The sequence below is a fragment of the Paralichthys olivaceus genome, chromosome 15 (genome assembly GCF_024713975.1).
Source record: "Paralichthys olivaceus isolate ysfri-2021 chromosome 15, ASM2471397v2, whole genome shotgun sequence".
NCBI classification, from domain to species: Eukaryota; Metazoa; Chordata; class Actinopteri; order Pleuronectiformes; family Paralichthyidae; genus Paralichthys; species Paralichthys olivaceus.
Window position 1 is genome coordinate 11,113,091 of NC_091107.1, and position 26,010 is coordinate 11,139,100.

At 38.7% G+C, this 26,010-nt stretch overlaps 2 protein-coding genes across 2 annotated transcripts; one reads left to right on the forward strand and one right to left on the reverse strand.

Annotated features, from left to right (window-relative positions):
• Positions 1–20,647, forward strand: ttc3 (tetratricopeptide repeat domain 3). Its single transcript, XM_020085844.2, has 46 exons — positions 1–185; positions 1,960–2,036; positions 2,126–2,165; positions 2,776–2,935; positions 3,044–3,125; positions 3,692–3,745; positions 4,371–4,509; positions 4,797–4,882; positions 5,143–5,237; positions 5,648–5,710; positions 6,153–6,207; positions 6,458–6,620; positions 6,978–7,005; positions 7,123–7,192; positions 7,513–7,558; positions 8,229–8,289; positions 8,640–8,727; positions 9,377–9,529; positions 9,875–9,955; positions 10,410–10,519; positions 10,606–10,732; positions 11,442–11,564; positions 11,655–11,756; positions 11,858–11,950; positions 12,045–12,109; positions 12,357–12,487; positions 12,716–13,036; positions 13,204–13,479; positions 13,558–13,601; positions 13,881–13,937; positions 14,017–14,096; positions 14,179–14,334; positions 14,933–15,524; positions 15,628–15,696; positions 15,787–15,930; positions 16,028–16,167; positions 16,590–16,658; positions 16,744–16,840; positions 17,399–17,502; positions 17,582–17,666; positions 17,879–17,980; positions 18,102–18,283; positions 18,587–18,701; positions 18,875–19,003; positions 19,450–19,542; positions 20,403–20,647. The coding sequence occupies exons 2-46, from the start codon at positions 1,971–1,973 to the stop codon at positions 20,511–20,513; spliced, it is 5,247 nt and encodes a 1,748-aa protein (XP_019941403.2). The 5' UTR covers positions 1–185; positions 1,960–1,970; the 3' UTR covers positions 20,514–20,647.
• Positions 19,704–25,250, reverse strand: vps26c (VPS26 endosomal protein sorting factor C). The gene is made up of 8 exons (XM_020085846.2): positions 25,032–25,250; positions 23,397–23,540; positions 22,866–23,015; positions 22,249–22,329; positions 21,803–21,877; positions 21,561–21,711; positions 21,329–21,481; positions 19,704–21,140 (listed from the first exon to the last, which is right to left on the reverse strand). The coding sequence occupies exons 1-8, from the start codon at positions 25,086–25,088 to the stop codon at positions 21,058–21,060; spliced, it is 894 nt and encodes a 297-aa protein (XP_019941405.1). The 5' UTR covers positions 25,089–25,250; the 3' UTR covers positions 19,704–21,057.
• Between the last annotated feature and the right edge of the window lie 760 nt (positions 25,251–26,010).

The following is a 26,010-nucleotide window of genomic DNA, read 5'->3' on the forward strand; positions in this document are numbered from 1 at the left end:
TGTGACTCCACACTAGTTGGGGGCGCTAAAGCACAAACATAACATGACGAAGAAGAACCCGCCCCCCTGACTCTACTGACGACGTGCTGCTGCTTCGTGTGTTTGTCTCCACTTCCGTACACTGGTATGAGCAGGACGAGCGGACGCCACTGTCAGTCAGTAACCACTGTTCACTTGAACCAAGCGTGAGTATCTATTCATGTATTTACTTATTAAAACCACCGTTTAAACCCGGAAGCGTCGAGGAGCTGAGCTGTCTTCCAGCTTCGCTCCGTCGCCAGTTGCGTCGCGCCAAAACAAAATAACTGAAGTGTGGGGGTCGTTGGTTTTAACCATCGTGGGGAAAATGGCGAAGATAAAGTTCCTTCATTAACCTGTTAATGAAGTCCTCAATTGGCTGACACAATATGCGTTTGTAAAAGTAGCTATATTTGCTATCATGCTACAAATGCTAACGTAAAGGAGTCACAGCCAGTAACAGAGGGATGTAGGTTCAACACAACTGCCCGGAACAGTAGCGACAGTTCAGCGAAATAAGCATCAACGGCTGAATAATGTTGAGGTCGACGTGCTGCTCAGTCAGTGTTTCACTTGGTATCATGTGAAAGTATCAGGATGCGTCTCGACTACATGACGTGTTATGTTATCCTTCACCCCACCCTCTTCTTCTGTAAGCATGAGTAATGTTTGTGATGAAGCGAAACTAGTCCAAGATCTGGTCCCAGTCAAGTTACTGAACGAGAACTGGTCCCAGTCAAGTTACTGAACGAGAACTGGTCCCAGTCAAGTTACTGTACGTCATATTAAAAGTGAAGCAGTGGGGAACACAGTCAGGGTGTGTTATGAGTAGTTATGAGTAGGCCTCGACAAAAATACTACCAGTAACTACATATAACAAAGGTTCGATATATGACACATAATACGTCTACCTCAGATTTACAAAACGTCATTCCGTGTTTATAAGGACGATTTAAAACCTTAACCTTCACTTGGTTGCAAAAAATGTTTTTGGAAATAACGATTTAATTTATTTGAATTTGTTGTGATAAATTTCAATATCAGCTGACTTTTTTATTTTGGTATCATTTTAAGCTATGTCACCCAGTTCTAGTTATTGAGGGAGCGACAACACCGACCACCCACCTCCCAAATATTGAGGAAGAAGTATTATACATCACTTAACAAACAAGACACATGAGATACTATTATCATTAAAGCTTTATTCAGCCAGACGAGTTCCATTGAGATTACAAGATCAGTGTTTGGAGGGAGCCCTGGCCAAGAGAGCAACAATATGAAGTAACGTAAGATAACTTAAAGGATGGATGGAAGAGAGTTTCCCATATCACATTCAGCTTCTTTATAATACTGTACATGCTGAGGTAGACATTGAGTATGTTTCTTTTAGCTGTACGTACGTCTTTTAGTCAAACCACTGCACCATCATGTGCTACATGATGCACTTTGTCCATGGTCTGATGAGCGCAGTTCCTGTGGTATACAACAGTGTGGTTGAGAGTGGAGATGGACTTGGTTGCCTTTGTGCTGTGTTCAAATAGAAATCATGGCTGTGTGTAATAAAATCACACACAGCCAGGTTAGTTTCAATGAGACCATTGTGATGCACAGCAGTGGAAATTGGCTCATGGTCTATTGCTGCTATGAAACATGATGGCTGCATTTCTGCTCTTCAATGCTACAACATCACTCCTTCATAGTAATGCAAACTGCTTTGTAGTCATTTATTGTATTATCAATACGTCAATAACTTTTAATAATTGATTAATTTGCCAATTGTTTTGTTTGTATAAGATTTTTAAAAAGTAAAAATGTGTCCCATTACAGTGATTCTGGACCCAAAATTATGTTTTCATGCATTATGGTTTTACTTTTTGCAGCTGATAAAAAAAAAAACCCAACACATTTAAATAATAATAAAATTATAAATTTTTCTGACAGAGTTGGAGAACATGTCAGATTCAGAATCCGATTCTGATTTTGTTGAATGGGAAGACTTCAGACAACGGGGGAAAGTGGTGAGTTACTAACTAATAATCAAAATTAGTATGTAGTCAGCTCAGAGTTTTTTGTTTGTCACCCAAAACTGTCTTTTTCTCTTTTGTAGGTTCAAACAAGTGATGAAGTCATGGCCCTCCGTCCATCAGGTAATGAACATTTATGTCCTAAATTACCCTCTTCAAATTAAAATCCAGGGCTTCAATGCCATCCCATTGCAAAGTTACTATGGTATACACTAGAGTATTAAATGAATTAATCAGAAAGTGAATATGAGTGAGTGAACAATAACTTCTATCTCCACATGATCACAGAGGAAATGGTCTATGCACTTGACAGATTACACTGAGGCCACTGTTGGATTCGTTCCGGTTTTACACATGTCAAAAAACCTCTATGTTCCAGTCGATAACTTGTATTTTGCTATTATTTATAGAGTTACATAAGTTGATCAATTTCTGTGTTCATGAAAAATCTAGAATGTTTTGATCAGATTCAATATTAATTGTGTAATATTTGATCAGACTTCAGTAATCAGGGTTTACCTCAATTTTAATACAAAAATCATAGATGAATGCCAGGAAATTCTTTCATCTACATCCTTTTACTTATTGATAAATAGAAGTGTGTTAAAGTACTTAGCCCCTTCTCTGGAGTCTGTCTTTGCTGTTGCTCAACGTGTGACATTGCTTTTAGAATAACTTCTATATGAGGCTCTCAGCTGGGTAAAACCAATTTTCTGCATTTGTGTTTTTTTAGAGGGTGATTATGATCGATGGGACCGTATAACTGTCGATATCAAACAAGAAGCTGGACAGCGGATGAAAATTTGTACCCTCTGGCTTCCCATTCTGCTGCAGCGTGAAGAATCCGGCTTCAATGTTTCCTGGGCTATGCATATAGGCTTAATTGATGCTGTGTATGTATGATTGTGACTTTGATCTGGATACATTTTAGTTGCCAATTAATAAAACTAACCATCATCAGTGTTAGGACTATTGAAGAATTTTTAATTGTCTCCTTATAGGGAAAGTGAAGATATAAGTTTGAAACACCTGCACAGGATCGAAATAGTGGAAGCAGTTCTCAGAGCCTTGGAGAAAGGAAGTGTAAGTACAATAGAATTGTTAAAAACACTTTTAAGAGCAAACTATGAAATTGCAGTGTGGTAACTTCTGTGATTGTTGACGCTTTATCCCCAATAGTTAGTTTCAGGCTATAGGGTTTTTTTATTGGTGGAACTGCACAGATAACGTGTGTTGGTGTTTGTAGATTTTCAGAAATTAATAATTTTTGTGCATTTTTTGTTAACATTGTCACATGTGTTAAAAGCAGCATGGTTTGGAAACCCTAGCAACAGAGACTTTGTTTTTATTTAGAGATTTCCTTTTGTGTTTCCCATTTTGCTTAATACTTGGATGAAAGGTTTCGGTTGTATCTATTAGCAATACTTATAGTTCATCATCCCACCAGTAAGCATGAAACCCAACTTGCTAAACATTATGTTTGAGACAGAGCATAGAATAGGTATAATATTACAGGTACATGTTGTTTGAGATGGTCTAAAACACACACATTATTTTAGAGAAAAGGAGTAGATTGATTGACAGTTGTCATTAGTGTTTAATGATGTTCAAACTTGCTTTTGATCTCAATGACTTGTTCTCTGTTTCAGTTGAAAAGGAACCAAACAAAGCACATTTTCATGATAAGCAACATGTTTAACTTGGTAAGTCTGAAAAAAAAAGGCATAGTTTATATTGATTATGTAAGGGACTATGACCTAATAAGTGTTAATGCTCTTCAAACAGTGGCAGAGGCATGACTTCTAGCTTGTGTAGTTAATGTTGATCACCTTTCATGCACATAATGCAGCTCGAAGGGCTTCAAACTAAATTGTATGTTTATAAAAACATTTTGAGAAATAAGTAGAAAGGTGTTACACATCAAGAGAAACTAAAACAGAAACTTGAAATAGTTGTTACACATTAAATCTTTATTATTCTGTGTTTGTGGTATGTGTTTACACTTTGTTTCCATATAATTTGGCCGAGTGGAAACATGTATGATGAAAAAAGGACTGACCCAAGTACTGAACCCTGTGGAACACAATGGGGAATATGAAAACTTCTAATTGGGGCATCCAAAGAAATTTCCAATTTTCACAATCTGTAAAATTATTTTTGGCAAAAATGATGAAAATACTTTTGCCAATGCATCCGAATTTGGCCATCAAAAATATACAGTTGAATAGTTGCCTCAATTATTATGAATTATGTGGTTTGATGTTGCCTTTGTGAAAGAGGTATTTGATTGTCTCTCTGTTCCGCATCTTGATGTATTTGACCTTGTAGAATCCAAGTTCCCCAGAGGTTTTGGAGGATGCACTTCACTGGTTGGAGCGAACTGGAGAACCAGCTATTCGCCGACGCGTCTTGGAGCTCGGCCACGCTCGCACATGCTACATGGCCCTGCACCATATCTTCACTGAGTGTAAGACACAATTAAGCTACAGTTCACACAAAGCCACTCTGTAACGTACCTCTGACATCATTACCACAAGAAATTTCTGGTAATTCTTGTAAAGAGAAAACCCTAAACATTTGAGCAGTTATTAGATCAAAGTGTCAAATTTATTTTATAGCTTTTAAAAATAACTATCTAATAAACCTTATTTAATGATTTGTGCGAAAACCGAAGCCTGTAGAAGTTCTAGGAGCATTGTTTTCAGGTGATTCGTTTTCAGTGTACTAACACACTCCTATTTTGCTTTCATTCAGATGCTAACTATATTCAGGCCATGTGTAGCAACCTGGAGAGGACAATGAGGTCACTAATGGCTCGACCACCTGACCATTTTGTTGAGGTAAGACACAACAATATGAACTACAGACTGTAACATACATTTATTTGCTTTAATGTGTTAAGAGCAATAATTGATAGTACCTGTATGTAGTCTAAAAATGAAGACATGGAGCTTCTTTGGTAATTATATGGTGTTATTCACTGCAGATCCCCATTAGCCATTGTACAAATAATAATTTTCTGACTTCCTCATCAAATAAAAAAAAAAGGCAGCTCTAAACTCTTCTAAGCATAATCATTTGTCTGTTTTGTTTTTTTCAGAGAAGCGAAGTGATGAAGCAGAAAGGAAACGAGAACTATAAGAAAAATCTCTATGAAGATGCTTTGAAGTTTTATTCCAAAGCCATCAAGTATTAGTAAGTAGCATTTTTGTTGTTAATGTTGAATCCCAGACATTAAACTTGATAACTATTGCTAACTATGTTAGAAAGGGTTGGAATGTTTCTTCTTATTTGTTATACATGCACAATAATACAGTATAATATAAAAAAGTTCCTGCAATGAATCCCTGTATTTATGAAGGTTAGTTGTTTTAGTTTTGTTGACACTTTTTATTCAATGTATTGTATTGCAACTCTTCATATATTACAAAACTATCTTAAACAGAAATGACAGTAGAGCTAATCTAAGGCCTGGTTGATAATGTGTTCTTAATTTAAGATTCACAATGAAAAGAGTCACTGCAGGGTTTTTAGATTTCATAATTGCAATAAACTGGAAAATATCTTTACTTTTTAAAACTGAAATGTATTTTCTCTCCATCCAGCCCTGATAACCACATTTTTTATGGAAACAGAGCCCAATGCTATATCCGATGTAAGAAGTATCTGTAAGTACCACTCATACTGGAGCACCATTCATATGTGTGATTTTATATAGTGTCATATCGCACGGCACTTTTCCAGAAGAAGGCATGGTAACTTTGGCATCATAGTTCTGCAACCATAACAATGCTTGCAAATTACTTACAATTGCATTTGTACACCCACAAAACTACAAAAAAATGCAACTCTAACGAAAAAATTGCAATGCATAATAACAATTTCTATGTTGTGCCTCATAAAATACCACACTTACTCTTGTGAGTAAACCTTAATATTTTTAGTAGGTGTGTTACTAAAAACATGACTTTTAGTAAATCTTTGAAAATACAGGCAGCAGATGAGTCAGAGAAGGCGTGAATTTTGATTTGATTTTAATTTTCTCGGTCATTAAAAGTACAAGACTTAAGAAAGGTAAACCGTCCCTAACATGATATTCTGATTTTACAGAAAGGCCGTCGGAGATGGAAAACGGGCTACACTGATAAATCCACTCTGGGCAAAGGTACTGATCTATTTTATTATCTGGCTACAGTGCAACATAGACTGATCTGACATTTATTGCACAGAACTTCTACAATATGGTCTTTTTGCTGCTGATTCATGTTTCGAGCAGTATTTATGTGCTTGAAATGTAAACTGTACTGTCTGTTACTGTACTTGAATCCACATGTCATTCATGTCCTTCACTGATAAGTTTAGATTAGAATAAGATAGTTATAATTTAGAAGTTGATGCATGTGTTTTTCTTGCAGGGTCACTACCGCTACTGTGAAGCTTTGTTCTTTTTGGGAGAATTCAAACGAGCTATTGAAGCCAACACTTCAGCTCAGAGACTCTGTAAGAATGACCATGAAGGATTCAAAGAGTTGGAACAACAACAAATCAAATTCATCACTGAAATGACAGAACTCAAAGGTATTTTCCCTGCATGTACGTTCACAGAAGCACCGAAAATCAACTTCCATGTAAATTAAAAATGTAATTTATAAAGGATTATATAGATGAGCTAGAAATCCACCTGTAATGCACTGTGTTTATTATACAGATTAACAAAGGGGTCAGTAAGCAGTTTCTATGTCCACATCTTCTCAGTTAAACACAGTGCAAAAATCTAACAGGAAAATTGAGATGGGGGGGAAAATAATTTTAGGTTATTGCATGTTATTGTCATGGAGAGCAGAATAACTAGTTTATTGCTTATCTGATAAAATCATCCCCCCTGGTTTGTTTTTCCTCAAAACTGAAACACCTCTTTGCTTGCTTCGTTTTCAGGTGGCCGACCAAAGTATAAGAACAGAAGGTGTGTGTGCGCGCTCCCTCATACACAATATACTGCAGACATGATTAATAAATCCTGACAAACATATGAAAGCTCCTTTTGTATTTTTGTATTTTTGTGATTTTCTTTTTTTTCCAGACCGGACAACACAAACAGAGTAGACTCAGCGAAGCTTGGTTTGCCAACAGGCATATCTGTACAGAGCAAGGTCAGTGACTCTTTATTTCTAGGTAGCAGTCATGTTTGACACAATATAGGAAATGTTTATTTTAAGTGTGTTTAATTAGTTATGGACTGCAATAAAAGTGAGTTCATCGAATACGTGTATTATGCTTTAAATGGTAGAGCAGAGTGAGGTTTTCCTTATTTCTCCAAATGACCAGACTCTTCTTTGGAATGTAAATCATAGGGTGAACATTACTGTGGTCCACATGTCTGGTCCAGGACAGTTAACCTCCCTGAACCTGTATGGACATTTAATGCATGTTTAGTGTAATTCATTATTAATAAATAACTGTGTGTTAACAGGTCTCCGAGGTTAAAACGGACAAAGTTAAAATGGACAAACCACCAGGTGAGTCTGTTTAAACAGTTTGGTATCCCAAACAAGTCCATATTCCAACCTGTTTCAACTGTACATTTTGTGAAACAGCAACAGCAAGTTCTGAGTAAAGATGTATAACCTGATCCATTGCTTTCCTCATTGGTTTTCTCTTAATATTTTTGTTGCAGAAACAATTAACCGATTAGTTGATTGATAGAAAATTAAAAGGAGGAAACAAAAAAGCAAAGGAACTATAACGAATAATGCTTTGAGTCACTATATCTCGCAAAACATACCAAACATTCAACAGTTCCAACTCAGTCTCTGAAGGGGTAGAAGTAAATAGCACAATGCAGGGGCCACTTCAGGGTCACAAGGCACACAACCTCTCCTTGATGAGAAGATGATAAACAATACAATGTGTTTTAATGCAGGACCATGCTTATCTCATAGTACCTAATAGAATCTTTACATATGTGTGGTTTGCTTTAAATGTGCCCAGCGGGGATGAAGATCTTCAGAATGCAGTAACACAGTGTTTACTTGTAGTGGTGAGTTCTGTGTAAGTTGGTACACTGTGCTTCAAAAGATGCTTCTGCTTAAGACCCTTAGTTATCCTGAAACCTCTTTCATCACAGCTTCATCAGTTCACTAGGTTGTTCTCACAGTAACACTCAAACTATTCATGTTCTCTCCCCAGGGAAAAAAACGGTGATTGCACAGAAGAATGGCAGTACTAAAGACCCTAAACCCACAAAAAGGTTAGTGGAAGTACAATGCTATAATCAGTGTTTATATTAACCATGTCCCTGCTTTAAGATTTAAGTATTGTGATCCTAAAAGGAACCCACCATTTTCTGGCCACTGTGTGATGTGCAGCTTTGCATAAACTGCCTGCCTGACAACAGTTACTACAACTACAACAGTTTTGTTTCATTGATAAGATCACACAGTCAAGTCAAACCAAGGCCAGCAGGAGTGTATTTACAGGACTGATGTTTTGGTTTTAACTACATAAAGAAACTGCCACTTTTTCATTTTGAGAATAGCTTGGAGTACAAGTTGGCCATGTATCAGACTGTTTCGCTGATTGAAAACTCTGTGCTTCCAGTGAGATTACTTCAAACAGTGAACAAATGGAGTCAAGCACGACAGCAAAGAAGAAATCAAAGAACAAAAGTTATCCGTCTGAATCTGAGGTAAGCCTGGAACCCAAACTAGAAGGGGCCAATACTCCCCTAATGAAACCGTATTTAATTTTACTACAGCCATTGACACACACTCAGTTTCAGTCCCCTAAACATGTTTGATTATTTTCATCAAGATCCATGAATTATTTTCTGGGAAATTTCACAATTTAAAGAAAGGGAAAAAAGTCCTGCAAATCAGATCCATACCATGATTTAATGGGCTATTTCCTGACCTTTACCACTTACAGTATATTTTGCATAATCCTGCTAACTAACAAGCAAGCAAACACTGACGAAAACATGACTTCCTTGGTGGAGGTAATTATTCATGTTCCCATCTATCATGAATCACAAGTAGTGTTTAGACTTATAAATAGAAATGCAGCATACCATAAAATGTCTTAACAAAGCCTGGAGCATTGTCTCACTGTGGCTGTTGTTAGTCTTGCATACCATCAGAGTTAATCTCAGGGTGTGTTTCTCTCACATGCTTGCAACATTAATGTAGCCACAGCTTGGTTATATAATGTGTTGTTAGCTTTCCTTTAACAGCATCACATATCTTTTAAAATCATAATGATTGAACTTGAACTTTTATGTTGTAACTATAAAATTGAATGAAATGGCCGACCTGATATGATGTGTGTGCTCTGTTTAGAACCAGAAAGTGTCCGACAGTAAAGCAGCTGTGTGTAAAGAGTTGAGGTCTGTGGTGCATGACGCCCACACCGCTCTGGCCGACCTCCGCAGCCGCAATGCAGAGCAGGCCTTCAGCCAGGCACTGGAAATACTGGAAACTAACACACCCAAGGTAATTTTAATCAAACTTATATGTAAACCAGTGCAGAGGTTGTAGCACTTAATGCCAAAATTCCTAACATTACATGAACAGATTCAGGGAAACATGTGCAGATGACATAGAATACAAGCAAAAGATGTCTCAGACGTTGTGAAAAACTTGACTGTATTTTGGCTGTGAATAATTTTGCAATAAAGCCAGGATCCTGTTCTCTTCAGTTGTCCAATTGTGTATCTACACTTCCACGCATCGTCTCAAATGAGTTAGTTTTTAATTACAAGGTTAAAGTTTATTGCTGTTGTCCTCCGAATGAGCCAAAAAACACACAAATTATTTGTTTTTCTTTTACTTTCTCAGGAACTTGGACTTTCCTCAGTCGATGTACTGTTGCTGCTGTATGGCCACGCATCTGCCCTGACAGAAATCGGTCAGCCTGAGGTAACTGATAGTTCAGCTTGTTAGACCTTGATAGCAGCGGCACACTGCATCTCCATATATGCTGCACTGAACTCAGTCACTTTATTTGTGTTTGTGGTCCATTTAACTCTTTAAAACTGCAGCTGTAAAACCAAAAACAAGGGATGGCCCAATCAATAGTCTTTGACCCAGTCCAGTTCCATTAGTACTGTGTATATGCAGCGTTTTTATGTAATCTTGTATGTTATGATTTGGCGCTATACAAATAAAATTGAATTGAATCTTTGAATCAGGCTGAAACTGAGCTATAAACTCTATATTCATGTCTCTAGGTTTCTGTTTTTTCCAGTTCCATATTTGGTTTTTCAAGGCCAGGATAATTTGAGCATTTTAATTACATACAATATTAAAAATGTACCGATATGAGAATATCCTGTGCTAATGTCATAACGTGTGGTTGCTTTGTGGAACACAGGAACTCACCAAAGCACAAAAACTTACGGAGAAGATGAAGTCGTTTGAGGAGCGGACGTTTCAGTGTCTGGTGTTCTATGCCACTGGCAGGGTGTATCTCAAAGAGAACAGGTACAGACGTCTGTAGTCATAACAGTTTAATGTCACCGTTTACACATGTTGTGCTTTCAAAATGTAAAATATTTGCGTCTCTTCAGGTTTGCAGTTGCCCTGGAGCAGTTCTCAGATTCACAGCAGATGGTGAAGAATCAAATCACTCCTGGTAAACTCACCTGGCCCCTAACTAAAGACATTGTCAAAGAGACACAAACAGATTATTTCAAGGTAAGTTATGAATGTAGTTCTTGTTGATTTCTATACAAAATCTGACTTGAAAATTGTTTAAAACAACATGCAGTGCCTTTGTAATAATATTTATTTTAAACTGGTTAACAGTAAAATCACCAGAAGATTGTGAAGAAATCTCAACAAATTGACCTAAATATAAGAAGTCACCAGAAACATTACTAGTGCAGCCAGTAGTGTTAGTCTATTCACTGAATTTTGGGTGATATCAAATTAATTAAATATATTAAAATATTTTTTCTCGCACAATACATCCTATTTCTGCATCCAAAATGTGAACGTGTGTATTATAATACTCAGAACAACTGTTACTTTAAGTGTTTTAGCTGGTTCAGTCATCTTGAATCATGATATTCAGGATAGCTGAATTATCAGGTGGGCTTTAAGTTCCTGTTTGGTCTGTATTTCAACTTCAGGAAGACTCATTATGTATTCTCAACATGAATGATAAAAATACATGTTAAAGATGTTTTTCCTTTTTTTGGCCGTGCATCAAAAACTTGTCTTCTCTATTGATCAGTGTCATAAAATGTGGTTCAAAAAAGTAAATTGAACTTTCATTCCAATGTTTTTATGGAAAAGAATACTTAATGTCACTGTCTCAACAAGTAAATAACTAAATGCATTTTATGTTTAGCATTACACTTCAGTATTTTTGCCTTGGATAACATGTATTTTCTCTTTGTAGGACATTCTGGAAAGTGCTATACAGCTGTGTAAATTTCCTCCCCTCCCTGATGCTGTATGTCGACTTGACAACTGCCATAGCTCTGTGAAAGCTGAAATCTACCTGACTGACCCAGATTTTAAGGTAAACAGCAGTGAAACACAGCCATGTGGTGTTTTTCATTCAAACATTGAAAGGATGGATGATTTTAACTCTACGCTTCTCTACCCAAAGGGCTTCATTCAGTTATGTTGCTGTCAGAGCTGTACTGTTGAATACCACATCGCCTGTTGGAAGACACTAAAGACATCAACCTTCTCTGAAAAGAATGAAAAGGTAAAGTGAGATTTCATCATGGGCCAATCTCAATGTTTATTTTTTTTACTGTGCACAGAGACAGGTAGCTGTTAACTCCTGCTGTTCATCTTATGTTGCAGGATTTCTTGCAAGAAGTATGTTTGACTCCAGACTGTTTCGGCCAAATCTGTAGCATCAAAATCATTGGGCCGACGGGCCTGGTGAAATGCGAGGTAAGATAGTTCTCTTCAGGTGAGGTGAACGTTCAGAGTCAATGTGCTCGTGAACAACATGATTAGTGCTGAACCGATTTGTTTCTTTTTTCAGTTTAAAGCTGCCATCCCCAAACCACAGACTCTTAAGAAGCCAAAAGCGAATCAGAAATGTACAAGGTGAGGCTGCAGTCAAACATCAGTGTTACCATGAGCTCATAGCAATAAGCATCATAAGGAGATTTAAGTGCTTGATGATCTTTTTGCCCTGGGTGTTCAGGTCACAGGCTTTTCTTAACTTTGAATTAGTTGAAATGCTGCGTCTGGTCACTCTCAATTATCATATCATATGTCTGACCCATTAATATGCCTTTTTACTGTAAACCAGTACTTGTTTTTGAATTGCATTTCTCTCTGTATGTTTTAGTCTGAAGAAGTCAAAACTAAAGGTTGAGCACCGGCTCAAGAAGAAGCCGTGTGAAGTGTCATTTCAAGAAAAAATCAGCGACGAGATCCTGCAGCAGAAAGACGACTCTGCAACTCAGACTGAACAGAAAGGTTCTGGAGTTTGTTTGTCACTTTTCTGACAGCACTTTTTCTCGAGACGTGTGCTCACATTCAGGAGAACTGACAACTTTTTATTGTTCTCGTGATTTAATTTAATGTTTTTTTAAATTCACAATATGTTGTGATGATCTTAGTTATTAAATTTTCATTGTATTTTACAACAGATTAGAGAAACATCTTGGTAATCTTTTTAATGTCACGTTTGCTCGTTGTTGTCAGCCTGGTTGCTGTACAGGGATCGGGTTCTACTGCAGATCAGCCAGAACATGGAGTGGCTGAGAGAGGAGAAGAGCCTCCATGTGTCGGCCCTGATGATCAGCCTGAAGCCCTGGCTGGAGCTGGACTTGAAGAGGGGGAACAAGCTTGCTGAGAGGATGCTGAACTGGCAGCAGGAGCCACTGGAGACGTTTGGTCAGGCTGTTGAGCTCCTGTTGGAGAGGAAGAATCGGGTGTGGGCTCGTGTCCTGATCGAAATGCTCAATAGCTCTCTGGATGTAAATCACAAACTCAACAACTGGGCATGTCAGCTCAACAACGCAGGTCAGCATTCGCCATGTTTTTGTAGGTATGACTTAATGTTTTGTATCACACGTGTAACATGTGTGACGTGGAAGTACTCAGGTGTTAAGTCTGTTTAGATGGATTTGTTGGGAATTGTGAATGAGTTTAGGTTGGGACTTTGACCAAATTCTTTCTCGTCTCTTTAGGCCTGAACGCTGCCAAATCCTTCATTCAGTCCAACGCAGAAGACTTGGAGCAGCTGGACCTCGCTCTTCTGCTCACCTTTGACCCATTACAGGAGATGATTATAGCGAAGCTCGGGACTAGGCCAGAGCTTTTTTCAAGTAGTGGCTTGACTGTGACTGAATACCTAAAACAGGCCTCACCACAGGACATGAGACTCTTTATCTGGACTCTGGAGGAGCATAGGGAGGAGTACCTGACCTGCCACACTATTCTGGATGACTATTTTGATATGATGGGTATGCATATTTGATTTGAAGACATGGTTATTTTCTGCCCTGACTTCATGATTTATCTTTCAATTCTTTGTTTTACAGATGGACATTTTTCGATCTTAAAAAAGTCTGATGAAAATCTAAATGTAAGTTTTTAGAAACCTTGTAGCATTTGGTTTTTCTCGGTGAAATGACGGTACCACTCAAACTAAATGTAATGGAATACTTTTGAGAAAGTTGCTTATTTGGTTTAAATGTCTTTTTACTTGTTACATTTATTAAGCACCTCTAAAGCTAACAAATAACGTATCTCTTGTATCTCTTTTATCTGTTCAAAAACCCAAGTGTAAAATTGACACAGCGTGGAGCCAACAGTGCAGTACAAACGAAAAGGTTAATTGTCATTCACTTTATCTTAATTTCAGAATTCCCCTATGAAAACTAAGAGTCGAGGCCGGAAAAAGAAACAGAGAGAGCCAAAGGTCAGAACTTGATCGGTAGTTGCTTGAAGCTTAAAATGTTTGTTGTAGCATCACTGATGTGTGTCCTCTTCTCTCTCAGGGTGTTATTGTTTTGTCTGGGATGAGAAGTGTAACTCCAAGAGATGAGTGGGAGGAAGACTTATTTGAAGACGACTCTTTGTAAGTTTCATCCTCCTCACAGACAGGACTTGTGTTGTAACTGTCATTTTAACTTTAAAAACATGGAGCTTTGTGTCAACAGATCATTCCTTCAACCGGCTGATCCATTCACTGTACCCAGTCACCTCCGAGAGCAAGTGGCTGATTTTGAGGACCAGTACAACGGCACCACACACAGAAGTCACTATAAAAGCATTTTGGACAACAACCCTGACCCAACAAAAGAGAGTTTGTATGAGTAAGTGTGGGCCTCACTTCCATAGATGCATACATCATCTGTTATGGTAGGTTCACAATTAATGCAACACAAATGTTTTGCATCAAGGTTTCGTACAGAGTCAATGCAAAGACCCAAAATCTGCATCTCTCATCCCGGGCGAAGCAAATGGCTTCTCTTTTCCGCTAGCTTCCTCCGGTGATTTGCACAACATGTACAATGCAGCAACTGTAGTCACTTCAGTTATCGTGTTTACTCACATTTATGGCGCAGAAACTTGCATCGGTGTGAATGCAGCGTTACTGATCATTTTAGCCAAGTTAGAAAAGATGCAACAGTTTCGAAGTGGATCTTTATAACATCTTTTTAAATGTTTTAAAAATCAGAGACATAAATTATCATTATTGCTGGTAGTAATGCAATTCTCTTTCTGCCTGACTTTTAATATCTTTAGCAAATACATATTAAATTTGTACATTATAACATATATTTCTAGACCAGCAGGTTGGTATTTCTCAGTGTCTTTACACTAAATCGTCAATCTGCCTTTTATACTTTGTCTCCATTCTTGTCTTCTCATTTTGATTGGATTATTTGGGTTTTCTTTGTGTTGCTGCAGCTACTTTGCCCAGATCTTGGAGGAGCACGGTCCGCTGGTGGCTGAGGACCCCCTGCTGGTTGGTGAACTGAAATATTTTCCTTCTGTGGCTCAGCAGAAGATCCAAGAAGCGAGCAGCTTCGAGTCCTTCCTCCTGGAGTCCCTTCGCTTCATAAAAATGGGGAGGTGTATCGGCCTGGCTAAGCATGCTGTTGGCTTGCAGCAGGCCGGACATGGAGCCATCCTGGATGACCTGGACATCATAGTGGATCCTGAGACAAACAATGTATCTACTGATTTGCATGAACCTGTTTTCCCAAGATATGCGAGCAATTTTTCATCTGCACAGACTCAAGTACATCCCGTCCTCCCAAATCCTTATGCATTTGCCTCCCAGTCAGCTTGTGAAGTTGCACCATATGAGGACAGCTTCTATCGCTGGAGTAGCAGGGACAGTCAACAGCCATCCCCTCACTTTTCCATAAATGACAGAAGTGAGTTGGATCATGTCAGTGAATCTGATGTGGGAGTTTTGGATATTGATCCATCTCCAGGTCAAGTTGCTTCTTTGACAACTAAGGAAAACTTTTGGAGGAAACATGCAGCAGTTCAGGTTAATGTCAAGATTTTACTCAGATGTTTGAATAAAGCCAGATGAAATACCTGAATGCTGAATTGTTAGTCAGTTTGAATTTCTCTTTTTTTTGTTCTGTTAGACATGTCCAGAGACCATGAGCAGTGTCGCAGTGAATACAGAGCTTCATGAGCGTTTTGAGAGCTGCCAGGTGAGTGCAGCAGCTTCATGCTCCACAAATGTCGGTCTGACTGTTTATCAATTTTGATGTTGACCTTTCTGGCCCTTTTCACATGTCCAGGGCGACATCAACAAAAAAGAGAAAAGCAACAAGAAGTTGGAGCAGCAGATCAAGGAAATGGCAAATAACAGAGTCAACCAAAAGCACAAAGACGACATCACCGCCCACGAGGAAGACATAAAGAAGATCAATGCCAAAATACAAGTAGGTCCATACCCAGTTTTTATAGGTACAATGCACAAGTATAAAGATGAAACCGAATAGCTGATGATGTAATAAATCGTTCTTTTCTCTTGTCAAGGTGACCAATAAGGAGCTGACACTGTTCCAGCAGAAGCTGGAAGAGGAGATTAGAAAGGACCAGAAAGAGAAGAAGGCCAACCAGGAAGTACTGAAGTCTCTTAAGCTGGAGACAGAAGAGTTGGTGGAGGAACAGGGAAGGTAAGACAGAGGGCAATGAGTGTCCATCCCCTGGTTAGCTTTTATATTCGTTTCCTGTTTCTGTTTATTCAAGCACCTCAGCATGAACATAGATCAAATAACCACTTGTATATTGTAACATGATGTACCAAATTGCACACACTCAGATATCACTCCCCTAAATATGAAATGTTTTGTCTTCAAGATCCATAAATTATTCCTTGGGGAATTGGTAAAAATGTCAAATCTCACACTCACTCCACTTTACAACTAATTTACAACGCTACAACTCTGTCCTAGGGGAAACAGCATTTTTTTTTTAACTGTTGATTGTTCCCAGTTGTATAGTGTATACAACATACAACAACATCATGCTCATAATCAGTTACAGTGTCAGCAGGTCACTCTATGTTTTATTTGTGTGATCTTTTTTTCACGTGTAGTCTGGCCCGAAACATCCGAGGAAAGAACGCCTGCTATGAAACAAAATTAAGAGATTTCATAGAGCTGGGGTAAGAGATGAGAGAGTCAATGGTGAAGCATAAGTTTAAATCCTGCCAGATTTTCTTTTGTTCAATTTCTTCTTTGTCTCTTCAGCAATCAGTCAGAAGCAGAGAAGTTGAGTCTGGAGGATGAGATCAAACGCCGCAAAGTTTTGGTTACTTTGGCAACCAAGAGGTCTCACACAGCTCAGGTAGGTCCTGCAGCTCGACCCTGAACAGGCACAATTAATGAATCAGTATTTTCTTGGTCGGTCATTGAAAATGTTCTTTCTTTCTACACTAGCATTTAAACATAACATATTTTATAATGTATAATGAGGACATTTTCCCCTTCACTTACAATGAAGGCACATCAGTCCTCTTAAACTCAATCAAGCTGCAGTAAATTACAAACACTCAGAGATATATTTTCCATGAAGATCTATAAATTATTTCTTTGGAAAACAGTGAAAATGTTGAAAAACACCTGATATCAAAGTTTTAGTGATCACAACCTTCCACCAAGTGTTAAACTTGCTTACAACAAACAAGGGTGAAAACATAACCTCCTTGGTAGAGGTAATAAAATCATTATTTGGGGTTATCACTCTTCACCTTTAAAAGCTTCAGTTCTCCTGGAAAGTTCTTTATGACTCTGGCTGTTTGGGGTTGTTGTCCTGCTGTAGAATCAATCAGTGCCTCCCTCATGGTTTTGAGACAAACCTAAACATATTGAAGCATTCCTTTAACTGCTTGATTTGCTTCTGCAGTTGTCAGTAGTGGAGAGCAGCCGGGAGCAGGTTTTGTGTAGCCTCTACAAAGAGCAGGCAGACGCCAAGGTTTTTCTTACCAAATTGGATGAAGCAGTTCACAGGTAAGGGGAGTGAAATCACGGCTGTGCTAACAGGATGGACTGGTTTGACATTTATTAGTCATATCCTTTATCTTTCCAGATTCCCAAACCAAGACATGGAAACTATTAGAAACACCTGGAGGTCCAATGTCCAAGAAATTGAAAAGAAAATCTCCATTGCTGAGGTAATGAATTCACTAAAATAATCAAAAATAACTAAAAAAAAAAAAAGTAGGAAGATGGCTGCTTAAATCAGAGGCTCCAGCTACACTGCAGTTTTATTTTGCACAAATTTCAAGTTATCAGATTTAAGAGATACGACCCTTCTCTACAATAACTGAATGCCAGGGATAAAGGGTTAAAGCAGTTAACCAACTTGTCTCTGTGTGGTCCACAGACACAGTACCAGGAGCAGGTTGATCAAGTGAAGAGTGGGAGAAAAGTCAGTGAGTTGCTCATAAGCAACATAAACAACCCATCGGACGCCCCAGTACATATAGTAAGACTTTAATTTCTCTATTTTAAATCAAGACCTTTTTTAAAATCTGTGAATGAAAAATCAATTATTGAAAGTAATTTACAGTAAAAGTACAGTGTAACAGTATAAAAATATATTGCAGATTTTTGGAGCAGCCGGCTCTCCACCGCTCGTCCAGCAACCCGCAGCTCCGTCAGCAGCTGAGGCTCCAGCTGCTCCACCTCCAACGCAGCACAAACCTCCAGCGAGGACACTGGAGCCCCCACACACCAAGTTTGACAAAGTCATTGAGGGCCTGTCCATCATTTTCCCTGTCTACACAAGGTAACACACTGATGCATAATGTAACGATAAATCAGTCAATATTAGCCAATAAATAAGAAACTAAAATGCTCATGTATCACAGTTGATCTTCCAAAAGCAATGAAATGTTTATTTTTTAACTGCTCTTCTCAGTTTTCAACATTGGTATCATTCTTCAAAAAAATCTAAGCAATCTTTATCAACATTGTTTATATGTAATAAAATACTTGTCATTAAGTCATGCTTAGAATGCCGCTTATTCATATCAGATGACCTGAAACATCCAGTATTGGTTTTGTTCATATGATCTGCGTGTGCATTCAGGTCAGAGTTGATGAGGTTTGTTCAGGAGCTGCGTTCCTCCAGCGGTGGAAGCCTGAGCAACATGGCGCTGCAGGATTTGGTCAGCGGAGTGACTCAGCTGATCCTGGACCATCAGGTAGGTCTTGTTTTTCATTATTTTCACCTTTGTAAATATTTGGACCTTTCCAGAAACAGATTTATAGAAAAACTCCAGAAACATGTCAAGTTGACATTAGTAGGGTTTGGTAGTGATCGTCCAGTCATTTGTCATCTGTAAATAACTGTGTTACCTTTTTGTCTGTTTCTAAGGAGCTTAATTCAGTGAGATCCAACATTATGGGACCTGGGAGGCCAGCTCAGAGTGCTACTCCCCCATTGGTGACCCCAGCTCCTGTCTGGCAGCCGGTTGTATCCCAAAGATCCACACATTCTAATGCAGTAAGTCCAAAATCAGTAACAAATTCCCAACAATAAGCATTTCCCATTATAATTCATCACAGCCGCAGCTCATTAATGTCACATTTTATTAAGAGAGCAGTGATGTATGACAAAGAAAGATGAAATACAGATAAAAGACAAATCTTCAATATAAGTTTAGAGTCAGTATAAGCAAAAAAGTGATTTAGAAAAGATTGTCTCAAATTAGCATGATGGGAATTTCATTATCTTTGAAGGAAATGTACAAATACGCTTTGACCTGATGGTGGCGCTCGTAGAAAACTCAGCAAGTTATTACATTTCATCCTGTGGCGAACAAGAATGTCAGCACCCGATTTAACAACAATGGTCTCACCCTCCCCACACACTGATGTCTGTGGAGCCGTGCTGCGACTAAAAACTCCCCACAGTGATTAATGAAGTGTGTGTCTGTGTCTTGACAACAGCTCAACATGGAGGATCCCTGCATCATCTGTCACGATGACATGAGTCCAGACAGCACGTGCGTGCTGGGGTGCAGACACAGCTTTCATAAAGAGGTGAGTGTTTGAACATGAGCAGCTGAGGAGGATTTAATTCACCTCCCTTCAGTTTTTATTAAAGTTAGAGCTGAGTGAAACGAGCAGGCAGAAAAACCTCATCTCCACCTGAAGGTCACATGTTCAGTTTCTTCAGAAATTAATAAACACCCAACAAAAAGAATATTTTAAGGGATTTTATTTTTGCTGACATGAAGCTGAAGTGCAAAAAAAAGACACAGAAGTAAAGATTATTTAAAAAATCTTCTGTCAGCTTTTCTTTGATATCGATCAGTTCGTTCATGATGTCACGCTCAGAGCACAGAGCAACACACACTAACATTGTCAGAAGAGTCTGTAAAGTCACACAGGGCAACAACTTAATTTAGAGAAACATTCAGGACTTATTTTAGTACCAGGTGTGAATTTTATCCAGGCTTATTTATGTGTTAAGTATTTTAATAAATTATGCAATTATCCATTTTCATATCAAAGGAAATATTACTGTTGGTCATTTGATGAACATAGAAGATGTTTCCAAGTGCTTAATGCAGCATTGGAATATTTATGTGATGTTAATGAAACAAGAATCAAATGTGGAATGTGTATGTGCAGGAATGTGTGACCCGTCACAGACACATGTATGTTACTGAGCACATGCATGATATAAAAACATAACTCTGGTGGTCAGCAGCTCCACAGCACAGCTTTTTAAAACAACTGCCCTGAAGCCCAGACTCCGAACACAGACACAGAAAACATATTAATGGAACCTATTTTTCACATTGTTTCAGTTGCTAACAAAAGGGTTTGGATAATAAATCTGTGTGGGGACGGTGACTGCTGCTGGGTTTAATATTTGACTTGTTCTGTGTGTTCAGTGCATTAGGTCGTGGCTGAAGGAGCATAGCACATGTCCGACCTGCAGGAACCACAGCCTGCTGCCTGAAGATTTCCCTGCGCTGCTGGGCCGGAGACGCCCAGCTCCATAACATGTACCCGCTTCACTTCCTAAAAGTCTGCTTTTAATGTTGAGGTTTTTTTTTACATTTTAGTCATCAAAATATAAACACACCTTTAGAGGTTTTTTTGTATGTTTAGCGAAATAAAACTGTCTTGTGTTCAATCTCGTCTTTTTCGTTTGTTCATCTCTGATATTTCAAATGGTCAAGTTTGAAAATTAAGATTTTTTACGCTGCTCTCTTTTAGGACCAAATCGACCAAATAGGAACAAATCGTGGGAAAATGCCTGTACAGAGTTTTAACTTGACTGATCATCACTGTCTCCATGAATGTGACGTTTATAACATTGGAATATAAAAAATCACTCACAGATTTGATCCCACTTATGTTTATGAGGGAACGTTCTGAATTCATCAGTTGAGCCACTCTTACTTAGCATTACTTCTTTTTCCAGCTGTAGAGGAGCTGTTACTATATGAAGAGCACCAGTTCAGATTTCGTTGTCGTCTGTGCTGGTTGTTTGTATGAAGAGTGGCAGCAGCAGAGTTTCAGGGAAGTTACCTGACGGCGGTTTCAGACTCTGCACAGCTTCAGGGGGAAGTTCTCAGTGATCAGATGATCGTCGTGTAACACAATGACGACGTTCACTTCAAACTCTGAAGGACAGAAACAAAGGGCATGAGAAAGGCCTCAAATGTAATGATTGCATTTTGGACTTTTTAAGACCTGTTTAGATTTTATATCCCATCCAATAAATTAAACAAATAGCTGCTGGGATTTACTGTAAAATAAGAGAATGATACATGACTGAAGAACTTGAAGCAGAGTGGGAGGCTTTACTGACCGACTTTGAAGTTGGTGGTCTCCAGCGTGGGGCAGGTGAACAGCCTGGGAAACACCATGTAGATGGGAATAGAGAGGCCGTGGCAGACGTCACCTTCAGCTATCTGGATGTTCTGAATCTCTGTGGCATCTCTGGCGTAGCCTTCAGCACAACCTGAACACAGCAGGCAGTAAGATTTAAAAAAAAACAGCAGCTCAGCTTCTTAAAAAAGAAAATGTCATCATGAACTCACCGCAGGTCTCTACTCGTACAAGTTGCAGCTCAATACTCTTGATGGGGACGTCTGAGTTCTCCACCACCACCTCTCCAGTCAGCGGCTGGCTGATCACACAGCTGGTGGCGTCTAGATGGCCTCTGATCAGGAACTTTGGCAGTGAACTCCTCTGAGGACAGATGGGAAGTTTATTCTCTCATCTTTGAATTAAACAAAGTGAAGCAATAAAAATAACTGAAGAAGTGACGAGGGTTTCTCACCTCTCTGATGTTCTCTAAGGTGTCGGGAGTGATGGTGAAGTTAACTGGGTTGGGGCCCATTTTAGCTTTCAGTGGCTGAAAATTTTAAAGAAAAAGAAGAATTCAACATGACCAACATCTCATCTGAGTTTTTAAAAATTACAACTAGGTGGGGTTTACACAAGATATGAGGATTCTCATTTGTAAAGAAGGTAAAGTTAAATGTACAGAAATCAAAGGACCTCATCCAAATAAAGTTGATTAAATACCAACAATAAAGCAAAGAAAAATAGAATAAAAAACAATAAATCTGAATTGCATTACTGCATTAAAATCCTGGGATCGTCTGGTGTGAACCTTGATCAAAGCTTTTAATCTGAAGCTCCACCAACGCAACAGAGAAAAAACGACAAAAAAATGTCACAAGACTTTAAACTGTCTTATTCCCATATCCCAGTTTCACTCACCTGACAGTGTACGATGAACTCACAGTTCCTGCTCAGGTCTTTGGCCAGCAGGGGGCGCCTCATGTCACAGCGGAGCGTGTACTGAGGAGAAGACACAAACAACACACACAGAAAAAATTTTACTTTAAATTAATTAGTTGAGAATTATTGAGATTTTCTCCTAAAGCTGGTTCATTTATCCGAGTACATGCAGGTAAAAGCGTCAGAACATCAGTGAGTGTCTTTGTGTACATCTCATATCTCTTATAATAATTGTATATTTTAACATACAAACAAAGTACTTAAAGAAATGTTTCTAATTTTCTAATTAATAACTTGTGTTTGCATGAAAGCTGTAAACTGAATTCTGAAGTGGATTTAACAACCAGATTGGAAACTTGTTCAAGTGAATCCTACTGAGGTTTATATGTGATGTGAAAGCAAAAGAGAAAACCAGAGGATTTTACGAGCATGCGTGATGTGTTATGTTGCATGAATTAAAAAGCAGAGCTATCAAATCCATTTGTTGATTGCGAACTGTCAAGAACTTGATCTCTCGGTTGCATGCAGGAATATTTCCTAAGACATCAGGGAGTGAAATGGAATTCAACTTGAGGTGTGTTGGGCATGCATCATACCTGAATGTTGACGAAGACACCGTGGTAGGTCTCGTAAAGAACTTTGTTGCCTTTTGTGAGCAGAGGAAACTCAAAGGGGATCTCAGTCTTGCCGCCTGGGATCTTTCCTGCCTTGGCCACCTCGATGTTACTGCTGATCAGCTGGATGGGCTGCAGCATGTGACAGGAAGGTCGGATTAATATCAGCATTGTTTAATTATCTATATTGTGTGTAGACACTTTAGATTTCAACAGCATGTTGTCAGGTTGTCTGTTGTAGCCTTGACTATCAAAATGGAACATTAAGTTGGTTAGCATTTTTATCCTATATGCAAAAAGATCAAAACTCATGATAATCATTTCAAAATGATTAAAATAAAAATAGAAAGACTAACGGATAAACTACTTCAGCCCTCCTGAGTATCAACCATTTTAGCGTAATTTCTTTTAAATGCTGATGAATATCTGTGAGGATCGTGAGGTTTGTAAAATCACAAGAGACCCATCTGTTATGGACTCCAGACGTCCTCCGAGTTAAACCTCGTAGTTCACCTTGACAGAGTTGTAGAAAGCCTCGAAGACGCCGACACTCTTGGAGCTGAGCTGCAGGTTCACCACTCCCTCCATGCTCAGAGAGATGCCATGGTGCTGCAGCGGCTCCTTACACACCAACACGATGACACCAGCCACCGCTTCCTGGACACACACACACACACACACACACACACACACACACACACACACACACACACACACACACACACACACACACACACACAGCTCAGGTTCTGCTGTAAGAGCTCTGAACATGTCCGAGGATCAGTCATGATTTACACTCTTACACCATATTCGACTAAACTGATGAATCCTTTCTCCATGCTTCATTTTGATCAAGACTGACGATGCAATTCACCATGATGATAATACTAATTTACAATGTTTCAGTGTGCACAACCTTCATCAGGTATAGATAGATAGATAGACAGATAGAAAGGTAGATAGGTAGGTAGATAGGTAGATAGATAGATAGATAGATAGATAGATAGATAGATAGATAGATAGAAAGGTAGATAGATAGATAGATAGAAAGGTAGATAGATAGAAAGATAGAAAGGTAGATAGATAGATAGAAAGATAGAAAGGTAGATAGATAGATAGATAGATAGATAACTGATCTCGAGGGAAACGTAGGCTTCCAGTGTCACACAAAACAGTCAAACACAAGTCAAGAATCAGTAAACTTAATCTGCAGTGAGATGAAAGTTATCAACCACAACTACTATAAAGCTGTCACAGTGAATACGTATCTGCTGATGGGGATATTGACAATTGAGTAAGTATAGATGAATGGAAATTTGAGGTTAGAGATGTCGAGTGCGTTAACAAGTAACTGAGCCTGGGTACAAATATAACAAATATAAATACATGATGCTAAACAAAGTAGAGCATTAGACACATGAACATAGTCTGTAAATAATGGTGCAGCAGAGGGAAGTTTGTTTTTTTTTAAAGGTGAAAACAGAGCAAGAATAAAGCTTAGAAACTAAAACAAGAGATATAAACAATGTAAATTAAATAAAGATAAGCACAGTCAGGGATGGTGACTGGAGATTTTACAGTAGAGTAAATATTGCACATAATGCCTTTTTCAATTCAAAATAATGAACTTTGAGGCTGAATTTCTCCAAAATGACACAGTAAATGCTTGATACTGAGTGAGTGAACAGACAGGATGGTCCTGAGATCAAGTGTATCAATCTTTGTCAGAAATGATGGAATAAAGGGATTTTACAGTCGAGTTAAAGATTGGCTCGCTCCGTATCGTGGACTACCTGCATTAGCCATACATTCTGTAATACGGGCGCACTTGAAATCAGGAAAAGACGAACGTCTGCTCACTTGACCGCAGTTTTACTCTACGTCACTCTATATGTCCCATTCTCTGAGTTGTCTCCACTGAGAGAAACAGGAAGCTGGCAGCGTTCAGGTCTGCATCCTCATCAGCTGTTTGTCATGTGCTCAGACAACACCTCGGAGTTAGTTATTCAGTTAGTGAGACTGATAGTTGGTGAATTTAAAGAACAGCATCTTCCTCTGACGGCGACACTTAAACTCCAGATTGAAAGGTTGGAGCTAATGCTGGATGAAGCAGCAGTTAGCATTAGCTCGCTGTGTTTACGTACTTACCCCTTCAAGATAAACTTTGTTCGCTCTTTTCAGTCTTATGTCCAAAGTGACGCTCATGTCTGACGCTCAAACCTCACAGTTTAAGAACACCTGCTCGAGCTTATATTTGATGTGATGTTTAATATGTTCAACAAACTAACCGGTGCTAAATGTTTTCACACACGACTCTGGTTTGTTTATAACCGGAAGCAGTATCAACATGACTTCCGGTCTGAGTCTTTCAGAATAAAAGCGAAATCATTTGTTCCTCGAAAACGCTTCCGGCTCAACTACATCAAAGTAAAAGCGTAATTAAAACCAATCTTAAGGAGCTGAGGGCAAACCAACCTTTTTTTAAAATATATATTGTGTTTCATCTAAATGGTACAAATTGTTGTTTTCTTTACCCTGGAATGGACCTTTATATTGAAATACTTTATATTTACATTGGGAGGGGGTCCTCTCTACAAGGCCGCCATGTTTTTTACATTCGTCCAAACTGGACAAACTAAACACCTTTTGAGTTTGTGTGACAACTGAAGTCTTCCACAGATTCTCGTTCATGTCTGGAAGGAGAGGGTGAGGTGAGGGGGTATTTAGCTGCAACATGCAACTTCACCACTAGATGTCACCAACTTCTACACACGGAACCTTTAAAAGCTTATTTTAATGCAGTGAAAGCATGAGATGTCCACTGCAGAACCTTCTCAATGGATAGAAATTGTAGAGTAGTGGTGAAATCCTGAAGCTGTTCAATCAATTAATCCATCAAATTATATTTGAACAGCCCATACTCAGAAATCACAAAAAACTACAAAAAAAACCAACCTATTAACAGGAGAAAAAAACATCGAAACCTCAGAGAGAGCCGCATGTGAGGGATCCCTCTCCCAGGACGGAGAGAAGTTGTTGTGTTTACTGTCATAACATTTGTTTCTTGATATTTTACAAACGTGTCATTTCAATTAATTTATATAAGATGATCTAACTATCAGGAGTG

Excerpts from the sequence above, each read along its gene's own strand:
- ttc3 (XM_020085844.2), top strand. The coding sequence starts at position 1,971 with ATGTCAGATTCAGAATCCGATTCTGATTTTGTTGAATGGGAAGACTTC. Across the intron at positions 2,166-2,775 it reads CATGGCCCTCCGTCCATCAG|AGGGTGATTATGATCGATGG; the intron begins GTAATGAACATT and ends GTGTTTTTTTAG. Across the intron at positions 14,097-14,178 it reads TTATTTGAAGACGACTCTTT|ATCATTCCTTCAACCGGCTG; the intron begins GTAAGTTTCATC and ends TTGTGTCAACAG.
- vps26c (XM_020085846.2), bottom strand. The coding sequence starts at position 25,088 with ATGAGCGTCACTTTGGACATAAGACTGAAAAGAGCGAACAAAGTTTAT. Across the intron at positions 23,541-25,031 it reads ACAAAGTTTATCTTGAAGGG|GAAGCGGTGGCTGGTGTCAT; the intron begins GTAAGTACGTAA and ends GTGTGTGTCCAG. Across the intron at positions 22,330-22,865 it reads GTGTCTTCGTCAACATTCAG|TACACGCTCCGCTGTGACAT; the intron begins GTATGATGCATG and ends TCTTCTCCTCAG.